The 11,482-nt window shown below is 37.4% G+C and overlaps 1 protein-coding gene across 2 annotated transcripts in view; it reads right to left on the bottom strand.

The window, feature by feature from the left end:
* Positions 1–644: 644 nt before the first annotated feature.
* LOC128528989 (MAM domain-containing glycosylphosphatidylinositol anchor protein 1) overlaps positions 645–11,482 on the bottom strand; it is a 200,069-nt gene continuing 189,231 nt past the window's right edge. For both annotated transcript variants that reach the window (XM_053502259.1, XM_053502260.1), the window contains 2 exons: positions 9,784–9,889; positions 645–2,387 (listed from right to left, as the gene is read on the bottom strand). In XM_053502259.1, coding sequence (XP_053358234.1) covers positions 2,290–2,387; positions 9,784–9,889 — 204 coding nt within the window. In that variant the 3' untranslated portion in view covers positions 645–2,289. The remainder of the gene's footprint in view (positions 2,388–9,783; positions 9,890–11,482) is intronic.

The following is an 11,482-nucleotide window of genomic DNA, read 5'->3' as shown; positions in this document are numbered from 1 at the left end:
AATCCAGCACAAATCCTTTTAATCATTTTCTTTTTCAAGTCCAGTTATTCTGCTCCAGAAGCGTTTCATTTATTAAGATTAATGGCCGAGAGTAAGCACGAATAGTAACACACATGCCTAAAAACCTGTGACGTTCAGTCGGCCGAACCAGAAGCAAAAGAGAAATCTCAAAGGCTCTGTACTTGCTACGTAATTGTAAAAATAAAATAATAATAATAATAAAAAAAACAATGACCTGAGATGCGAGTCAACACCTTAACCGGAATGTAGCAGATATAAGAAATACAGCATCTTAAGATAAATATGCATTGATTGAATATGAGTGTGAGCGAATTTTACAAGCAAAGGCTGAAGAATGAGGAAATCCATGTGACGAAACATGTCGTCAAAAATCTAATCTCACGCTAGAAGCTCAGTGATTAGACACTGCGTAATGATCATGAATAATACTGGGTCAAAAAATAAATGAATATATGATTGTTTCATAGCATATAATATAATGATGACCAGTTTGCCCATAATGTGTATACTCTGACAGAGGCACACCTGGTTTTTATCATGTGTGTGTGTATTTTATATATATATATATATATATATATATATATATATATATATATATATATATATATATATTTGTGCTCCTTAAAAAGTCCACAAAAATCGGCATTCATGGTCATTTGATTAATAAATTGTGAGTAAATGCCATTCACAGAGGACCAAATAGAGAACCCTGATGCACTCCCTGGGACCTTAGACTTGACAAATCAGAAGAAATGGTTCACAGTTAAAGTTTGAAATGTACGAGTTGTCGGAATAAGCATATGATACATTTGACTCAAAGCGTAAACTACGATGGCACATTTCGCTAAACATGTGCTCAGCTTCAAAGAATCATTATTATGCTGTATTGCTTAATATGAAATGTGGATGTGCATTATTTATTAATGTCTAGTTCCTTTGTGCCAAAACTAGATGTCTCCTCGCTTGCTGGCAGCATGGTCCGCTTCCTTTTTGAATGTCCGCACTTTAAGGTGTAAAGTCGGAAAATGGCACTCATTTTCAGCAGCTCTTTAAATGCCTGGATGGACCTTCATTACAGAGATCCTGTTCCACAACTTGGCTTATTCTCTGAAGGATCGTCAGGTCAGACATACGGAGTGCGGAGACCTTCTGGGAAGGCTGCATTTGGAGTTCTTATGGACGTAATCCTCCTGGGGAAATCAGTTGATTCTGATGTCCGTTAGTCCGTCACTGATTGGCCAATGCTCAGGCATGCGGTTTAAATGTGTAGATAATACGGGTTTGCCGTTGTCTTGGAGGATAGTTGTCTTGGAGGATAGTTGGACAAGGGGTAGACATGTCCAGTATAGGGTTACTGATAAGAAGTTCAGTCCACCATTCTGATCAGCAGCAAGGCAGGAAATGTCATTTATAATAAGGGACAAGGCATACAGCAAATTTGTAGCTGGACAAAATACCACATGGGGAAACCAAAGTGATTAAAAAAAGCATATAAATTTGTGCTTCTTTAGTTTAGTTTAACTTTATCATAGTCTGAGTCGTCATTAGTCTCAGAAGTAATAGTCACTGTCCATGTGTTGATACTTAGGTAATATATCATATACACTGTACAGGTTCTTTTCTATTCAGCTTATCCAAATAGACAGCATGAGGTTAAGTCTCGTTTCATTTGGCCATCCTCGCTTTCACTTTCTCCACCCTACATTCTGCTAATCCATCACGAGAATCACATTTCTGCGCAGGACAGTCTTAGGGGTGAGAGACAGGCATTCACAAGGGCATTTGAACCCAGGTTTGCTCCCGAACTTCGCCTCGTCTGAAGAACCGCCATCATCTTTGGTAGCATAATTGACACTTTGGTGTGTCAGCAACACAGAGAGGGTGGAGAGGAAGGGAAGGGAAGGGAAGGGAAGGGAGGAAAGAAATAACGAACACACATATACGTGAACATTCATTGATGCGTTGTAAATGTTAGGAATATTATGAATGTGGTTTCGACTTGTAGCAGTCGTAGCAAAGGGGTTGAGGTATGATGGTAAGCCATTGAGAATGCAGGGCTAAATTTAGAGACTGCACAGGGAGACAATGGCAAGTGCAGGAGAAGCGTAGTCAGGCCAAGCATGATGAAATATGGCCAGGTGAGGAAGAGCAAGGGAAGTATGAAAGGAAAGGAGGGAAGAGGGAAGGAACATATCTGGGCAGTGTTGGTTGATGCCACAAGGGAGGGGGTGGCGGTGGGAGCGAGGGGATGAATTGATGTATCGTCCATCATCTGGAGAAGAGCAGGACGTAGAGGCACATAGAGCTAACTAGCAGCTCGGTCAGTGTAACAGGCTGAAGGCTTCGGGCTGTTCCTGGAAGCACCGCTGCAGAGAGGGGGACAAAAAAAGAGAATAAGTCATTTCAGCATGTTCTAGTTAACGTAAAAAAAATAATCTAAGTAAATTTCTTAAAAAACTATAGATTCCAGGAACAAACCTTGTTAAAACTGATAATCAGACATTACCGTAAAATGTACTGGACACTGCAGATTGCCGTTGAGATCATACAGATTAAATAAGACTGCAAAGCACTGATTATTATAAAAAAGTGGTCTTCAGCCTGGTGGTGCAAAGATTCATACTACCCCTAGATCTGGTGTTGCCATGCATGAATTATTAAACTCTTGATACTTCATGACAATATGTCACTTTTTAAAAGCAATACATAAATGAAATTGAAGTTAATTGATTATACTGTATGGTAATTTAAATGCCTTTTTTTAAAGCCAAAAAGCAGCTTTCTGTTCAAGCTTTTCAAGGAATCTATATTAAAACTATTGATTTTCCTTTTTGGTTTGTTTGTTTGTAGTGTTCGTTTAATTCGCAGTAGTCAGATTTGACTGCAGTCAGGCATTTAGCAAGATTTTGTTTGTTCAGATTAAGACACAGTGAACTCGACTCATTAAAGTATTGATTTAATAATCTGTTATATGAACTATAATTACTGTATATCGTATCACTGGTATAGAAAAACACTGTAAATAAGTGATATACTGTATTTTTCTCCGGGGGGGGGGGAGGTTTAAATGCTTAAATGTTATCCGGTAGGACAAACATTACAGTTATTATTATTATAATTATCATTGTTATCAATGTATGCTTATATAAGAGCGAGCGAGTGCGAGAGAATTTGAGCAAAATGCTAACTTAAATTGTGTACAATTTTTTACTTTGTCCCAAGTACATATAACGGTATACAGTAGTAGTAAAATTATATATTTCACACTATAATGGTTAAACATACATTATATATGCAATAACACCACATTTATATACTGTATGCAATAACACCACATGTGCACCACATGTGCATTAATTCACGGATCAACTATGATCCATTTGACCATAAAATTTAAAATTTTTTACATCCATTCTTATTCCTGTGCTGTTATGACTCCTTCATTTCCCGATCTAGAATAAAGCCTTTCTAAAGTACTCCACTACACTATAACCTTAATCATTCACTAAATGACCTATTTTTAGGTAATGCATGAAAGGAGACAAAGGTTTTTAAGTGTATAACATATATCGTCTTGACTTTGATCAGGAAATATGAACTTAATTTGGAGATTGAATAAAAGAAGAGAAACTCTGCTTCCTCAATTGTACTTGTGTCGCATAGCTAAAAGCGTACTGTATATACTGTATGTACTGTATGACCTTATTGATTAAAAGTGTCACAGGAGAAAAACTGAAAATTAATACACCCTACATCATATGTTCTGTTGAGTAACGTTACATAAAACTCACACTAGCTCTACATGATGTACTATACAAACAAAGCACTAACGTATGTTGGTACTGAAATATAAGTTAAGCATGCGCACAAACGCACACCAAGTGCATTATGCATGCATGCCACCAACAAAACAGGTTTAATACATAAAGAGCAGCTTTCTATTGAAGAGATCAATATTATTTATATAAAAGGTTTTCTAGTGCTGGCAGTAAATCAATACATTTTTAATAATGTTCCTTATTCTTCCGTTTCACTGAAGTACGACTGAAACGCCTGTCGCTTCTCAAGGACTTTTGAAGGAGTTGGCAAGTTTCGAGAAGCGGGTCAGTAATGGAAGAGCACTTTAAGTGTGTTTTCTGGACGTGTGCCGTGTTCTAGCTAACTATAAGTGCACGTGTGTACACGCAGGCCGATCCTGGGCCTGTCAGAATGAACTTAATATTCAATTAGACCTTTCACGAAGATGATGTGTTTGAGAAAGGAAATCGGATTTCTTGAATGTTTCATTACAGTCCTGTGACACAAATGCCTACTCCCCATGTCTATTCACTTTGTGGCAGTGCAAAACAAAACAAAACAAAAAAAGATTCTCATTACTATTCGAATGCATTAACATACTGAATGCTTTCACTAATTAAAATGTAAATGGAAAATATTAAGACGTCTTAGAGCCGCGATCCACCCTGGGATTTAAAAGCAGGCAAAAGCAATATGGTTGCTCTTATGACAAAGGAAATATCTACTGTTTGAAATATACAAGCCTTAGAAGATCAAATCTTTCCACTCTCTTCTGTCTTAGGGGGAGAAACGTATTCCTCAAACACAACAAAAAGGCAAAAGCACAAAAAAAACAAGAGACGTATAGAACATGAGCGTAAGTAAATAGTGCCCTACATCCGAGATGAGGATCAAAGCAGAAGCACCACACCCACATACACACACGCGCACACACACACACACACACACACACACACACACACACACACACACCCAAACACGCGCACACACACACAATTCTGCCACTGCTACCAGTTATTTTTCATCTCACAGAGTACAGGGGGGAAAAGACACAAGCCATCGGCAGCTCCTGATATGATTGCCACCCACGGAGAGGCGACTAGAGAAAAGTGACACAGCAAATAAAACAAGAAATAAAAACAGAGGAAATAAAATGGGCCTAGGAGGAGGTGGGGAGAATAGAACAGAATAGAACGATATATAGTGAACTAGAAATAAAACAGAACATAATGGAAAAAAGAATAGACTGTAATAAAACCGACTTGGGCAGAATATAATCGAAAAAAAAAATAAAGACACATGGAAAAGATACATCTGTGTAGAACTGGCACGAGGCTGAATATACCCGGTGTATCGCAGAGCACGTGCACTCACACACTACGATTAGCCTAATCTGCATGTCAGCGGAAACCCAGTGTTATCGGGGGCGGGGCTTGTATGACAACTTTCACACACACTCACACACTACGATTACACTAACAGATTGGAAATGACTGCTGTCTGGCTCACAGATTACATAAATTGTCCAAATAAAGAATTACACTTTTGAAAAAAAAAAACACTAAATAACTGAGTACTTTAATGGCGGATCAAACCCGGAACCTGGAGGTGCAAGGTTTCAGTGCTAACCACTAAGCCAAAGAGTAGTGCTAAGACTAAAACATTTTGAAAGGTAAATGTTTGTTCATTTATGCAACATAAAAGCTTTTGGTGGGACACTGCCTTTGCAGATCGCTTCACTTTTATATCAAGAAATAAATAAAAAGAAGATTAAAACCAAACAGTAACATAAATTAATTAATTAATTAACTATTAAGAATGTGATGTTTTAACCCCCACACTGTTACTAAAATGGACATTATTTCATTATTTTAGACATTATTTTAAGTATCAACAATCTGCAACAGTTCCCAGAGTCTCTCTTTAGCTTTAGACTTGAGTGGCTTTAAAAAAAAAAAAAAAAAAAACTTCTAATAAACGTGGGTTTAGATTTCCATCTCTGATTGATTTGAGGTCACAGACTTTACTACAAGCAATAAATAAAGACTCGTACAGTAAAAAATGCATTTGGCTAATAATCTAAACGTTTGCTATTCCCCAGGTTCCTGTCTGGATTGCATTTAAGTGCTTATAATGTATTGTACAAAATATCTCTAATAGCACTTAGGTATTATTAAAATTAAAAGTTGAATTAAAATCATTGTTGATTATTAAAATTTTATTGTATTTATCAAATAATAGTTTGCAGTTCACCCCTCCTAAAAAAATAAATATTAGCAAATAAGGACAAAAAAGATGACTCAAAAACAGTAAATAAACAGGAGATTTCATTGACCTCCAATTGAGGTTCACAATGTGGAGGCAAATCTATGTAGGAAAGTGTTTCCTCATGCTCCTCACTCTAGGGCGGTGGTAGCACAAAGGGCTTGGGCACTGAGCGAGTGATCAGAAGGGCGGCGGTTCGAGCCTCCACTGTGTTGCCACTGTTGGGCCCTTGAGCGAGGCCCCTAAACTCTATCTGCCCCTGGGGCGCTGCATCCTGGCTGAGTCTGCGCTCTGACCCCAATTAAGAAGGAAAATACGAAGAAAGAACTTCACTGTGCAGTAATTTATATGTGAAAGTCTACTAAAATTAATTCTTGTACAGAATAAATCCTGAAATATGCCTCTTTATATGTGATAAACTGTTTATTCAGTAATTTAGGTCATCAGATTTATTGCCACATAACATTACTGAGCTTAGACCTGATCAGCTGAAGCAACAGCAGTTTACACTCCAGCTGTTTAGTCCCAATCCTGTGAGTTCTTTACCCAAGTCCAGTCATTTCAAATCCTCTTAACTGGTTTGAGTGCTTAATAATTTGGCCTTTCTGAAAAGGAGACTTTTTTCTCGCCAGGCAATGGAAAATATTTCTCTGAGTGTGGATTCTTTTGATTTAATTAACATTTAAATCAATATGTGGTAAATAAAATCTAAGTTTGACTTTTTTTTTTGTAGTATCTGCCTGATGAGATCTTTTAAAAAACTTACAGAATATTATAACAAATAAGTAAAACTTCATGTAAAAATTATTCATGTAATTGAATCTTAATTGATTCATGTAATTGGGCAAAATATATTTTATCATAATAAACATAATTTTTTTTAAATTTGAGATGCCAGTATATAGGTATGAAAGCAACTGTAGTCAAAAGCACATTTTTTCTGGAGACATTGCCATTCGACATGTTTTTTAAGAATCCTAGATATATACGATTTATACAAACAAAACCAGGACTTGAAATGAAATTTGGGTTGAATGAAGGCAAAAGACTGATTGATATTTAAAATACTTTAAACGCAGTAAGACTCTTAGCCGTAGTAAAATATTTAAATGGTGCAAACGTTTTTAAAAAGGCGATTACGTCTTTAAATGCTGATTATATAGAGAAATCAAACGAGTTATAACTGTTCTGTTTAAAAAAGATCTGGTTTGATTTAAACACTGGTTTTGTATGAACACAAGCGGTACATTTAATGAAAAAAGCTTAATTCTGTCCCTTTAACAGCCACATGGCAGCACTGTGATCTATTTCCACTGGCAGCTCGATTTCATGTCAATGCTAACAGGCAGTGGGTTAAAGATATCACCATCAGGCTCATTCAAAAATCCAAAGACATAAAGAAGAAAGCAGGCAAAAGGTCAATGATGAATATAGACAGAATGATGGAGGACACGTCTACAGTATCAATACTGTACAAACACTTCGCTCCACAGGTACAAGCTGTATATTGATTTTAAACTACACATCATCCACAGTGAGAGGGGGATGAGCTGAATGGATTTCGACAGCGCGTATATTCTGCTCACGCATCCAAGTCAAGACACTTGATGCAAACAAATCCTGCAAAGACGGGGGTTACCTTTTTTCCGCATGTCTCCCTGAGCTCCCTAAGCCAATGAAAGTTCTGTCTGATGTTAAAACAGGATCTTGGAAACAAACTAAAGATAGAGAAGCAGATACTTTAACTTACTAAAAAAAAAAAAAAATGGGGGGGGTGGATGGGGGTAGATAAATTTTACAACAGTGGAGTGTTTTGCTGATGCTGGTCTTTGACAGCAAAATATTCTGTGTTCGTGTATGGACAGATAAAAAAAAATGTATGCTTAGAACTATAGATACATTCTAAGGAATAAATTCATGTTGCTTGTCATGCTACCGCTTTGTTCCTCACTGATGTGGCTGAATTTATAATCTGCATTAAAATTTAAAACGCAACTTTTATTCCAAATGCAACTTTGTGATGTAACCAGAAAAGATTCCCTTTTGATTCGGGTTTCTCTCTAAATAGTATTTTAGAACACAAGATCAAATCTAAAGGTGCTATACAAATGTAAATGCGATTAATATAATAATAAAAAAAAAAATGAAATTATTCCTAATAGTGTGCATGCAAAACTTTGGACAATTTGAGCCTTTTGAAGGCCCAGTGGATCAATGCAAGTCCATTTATCTCCGCACATTAATGTGCATTTACTGTATATCATCTTCATCTCAGCTTCGTATGAGGAGCATAACAGGAGACAATGGCGATCTGGACTGTCGCCTGCCTTCTTTCAGCGTTTTGGCGCAGGATTTTTCCTGTCACGCTGCCCGTATATGCTCAGGACGGGCACTCGTCCTCCGCTGTGCCACAGGAGCATAACTGGAAGGAAGGAAAGGACAGAGACAAGAGTGCTGCGCCAGGCTTGAGCGCTGGTAGTTTCCACTGGATTGGCTGGCACAGACATGGGCACAGATTTTTTCCCAAAAGAAGAATTTCCTGGAAAGAAGTTTTGGTCTCTTTAGACCACTTAATTCTGTCTGTCATCAAAAGCCAGTCCTGTGATGTTCCAACTTAGGAACCAGTAGGACAAGTAGGAAAAGTTTAGAGTTACTTTGATTTAATGTCCTCAAGTCTTGTTTTAAATACCATCTCTGGTTTACTTAATATACTAAATGTGCTGTCACTGTTGTTCTAGCCCTCATCTAATCCTTTCTAATTGAGGGCTAGCAAAACTCTGAATACTTTAAAAACAGTTTAGAAAAAGGCCTGCTGGGAAATGGATCCAAGTATTCACTTAATGATATATATATATATGTGCATAATATCATTAAGGATATAAATATTCCAATTCATCACACGAACACAGTTTCATCGGAGAGAGTACAGGGGAAAAACCATACCCGCACTGCAGTCAAAAGTCTGGACACACCTTTTAATTCCATGGTCTTTCCTGATTTTTATTTCTTCCTACACTGTAAAACAATACTGAAGGCGTCCAAAATATGCAATAACCTCCTTTGAACAGTAGATATTGAGATGTATCTGCTACTTCTGCTCTGTAAAGCCTTCGTAACAGCTTTAATCCAAGGTGCTGGTTGTTAATTGGTGGTTTCTGAGGCTGGTGACTCTAAATGAACTTCTCCTCTGCAGCAGAGGTAGGTTTTGGTCTCGCTTTCCTGGGAAGGTCTTCATGAGAGACAGTTTCATCATGGTGCTTAATGGGTTTTACAAATGGACTTGACACAAACCATAAAGGTAATGCCATATAGGAATTACAGCCATTTTTATATCCGCCATTTTTGGTGGTTTTAACACAATGGAACAAGGCAGCTGATGGTCAGGTGAAAGCCAGGTGTAGCCTGTTCCCTCGTTCCCCTATAACTGATGAAGCAGATGAAAGGCCTGGTTGTGTTTCTGAGTGTAACATTCGCATTTGGTAGCTGTTTACTCAAACCCTTAACATAAGGTCCAACGAATTAAGTTTGGCAACATTAATAACTACGAGTTTGATAAGTTTACAGTTTTAATTAACGTTACTTTTATAAAGAGCTTACACGGGAAGCTCATGAATTTTTAGAGCTTTCGCAAAAAAAAGGATGTATATTTTACTAACTCTATGAGCAACGAATTATAATCTCACTGGCTGCTGGACCAACCTGTGGCAGGTGGCATCTCTTGCTTGCATTTCCCTTTTGTGACGGAGACATCATCAATGGCGATGTCGCCCTCGAACCCATCGCCTCGGATGCCCTCAAACACCACCTGGGAAAAATAAAAATAAAAATAATAATAATTATTATGTATATATTGAAAAGTTTTTAATTTTTTGTAGTGACAATTTTGCATTTCTAATTAATTATTCAGGGGAAAAAATTATTCAATGTTACACCTGCTTTAGAGAAACATGGTTACAGAAGTTTGTTGAAATGATATTTATTTATTATTCATTCATACAGTAAATATACCATGTATTTTTATTAAAATTGTTTTGTGTAATGCATAAAATCTATTTTTTTTTTTTTACATTTCTTTTAATCAGGGATATGAATAGATGTTTCTTCATTATAATATAATAATCATTTTGTCCAAAACGAGCTTAAAAATACGTTTTTTAAAAACACTTTTAGCTTCGCGCGCTCCCTTCGCTCAACTGTCTGTCGCTCTGTCATCAATTTTCTCTCCTCTTCTACGCACGTTGAACACGTTACGACTCTTTACACGGCAAGCACATACACACACACACACACACACGCAGCTTTGGCTTTGACTGACAGCTTAATTATGTTCGCACTGAAGCTGCCTATACACACCTAATCGCACACCTAATCACACACACACATACACAGGCCTAATTCGGTTCCACGCTAACACACTGCATTACTCACTAGCTGGATGCTCGTGCAAAACAAATGAATCGATAAAAAAGGAAAGACAGCTTTGTACACTTTCGATTAACCCGAGACAGTTTATCAGTGGAATTACATCCGTTCGCTACTTAAGATCCTGTGACGGTTTTAGTGCTGAGGAGATAGCGCCGAGCGTTGTTAACAAGAATTACTAAAACTCTTTCTGTCTCGCATCATGTCTTATTATATTTCTGTCCGAGTCTTCACTAGTATAAATGATGATAATGATAAATATTAACCTATTTACTCTTATCTTTACGTGGAAGCACAAACAACGTTAGCCGGAGATGCAATCTTAAAACACTGGTGCAGGAAGTTACTGGGCCGAAACCTAACACAGGCTACACAAGAATAAAAGATGCTCGTATTTAAAACATTACCACTAACGAATAAAAAGAAGCTTAAAGTTAATGAAACAAAAACAGGACAAACTGAAGCAGTTTTAAACTAAACGATACGACGATAAAGTCCTCAGTACTGAATGCATTACAGTATGAGCATGGCGGCGCGGCGGCTTAGGGGTTAGCACCTTAGCCTCGCACCTCTAGGGTTAAGGGTTCGATTCCCATCACAGGTCTGTGTGCATGTTCTCCCTGTTTTTGGTGGGTTTCCTCTGGGTAAGCAGGGTCCCATGTAATTAGGGTCCTAGATTTCCCGGGTCCTTTACTCCCTCGGTCTATGTATCATATAACAAAAACCAGAAAATGATGTTCCCCAGCTCTCCGTTTGCTTAATTATTATTCGGGTTATTGTGGGAACACACTGAAGCCAGCGCCTTCTTAAAGAAATACAAGATAATTTAAAGCTAAAGATGAGGTTTTAGGACGTTTTTGACTGATGAGATTCATTCTAGAGACCTCGAAAGCACATAACCACTGATACTAATTAGTTCGGTCATGTTTAAATAGTTTTAAAGCCTTGTTCCAATAAGATAAACCGGATAATATTC

This window comes from Clarias gariepinus, chromosome 8, assembly GCF_024256425.1.
Source record: "Clarias gariepinus isolate MV-2021 ecotype Netherlands chromosome 8, CGAR_prim_01v2, whole genome shotgun sequence".
NCBI lineage: Eukaryota > Metazoa > Chordata > Actinopteri > Siluriformes > Clariidae > Clarias > Clarias gariepinus.
The sequence above is the reverse complement of the archived record's forward strand: the minus strand, read 5'-3'. Positions and strand labels throughout refer to the sequence as shown.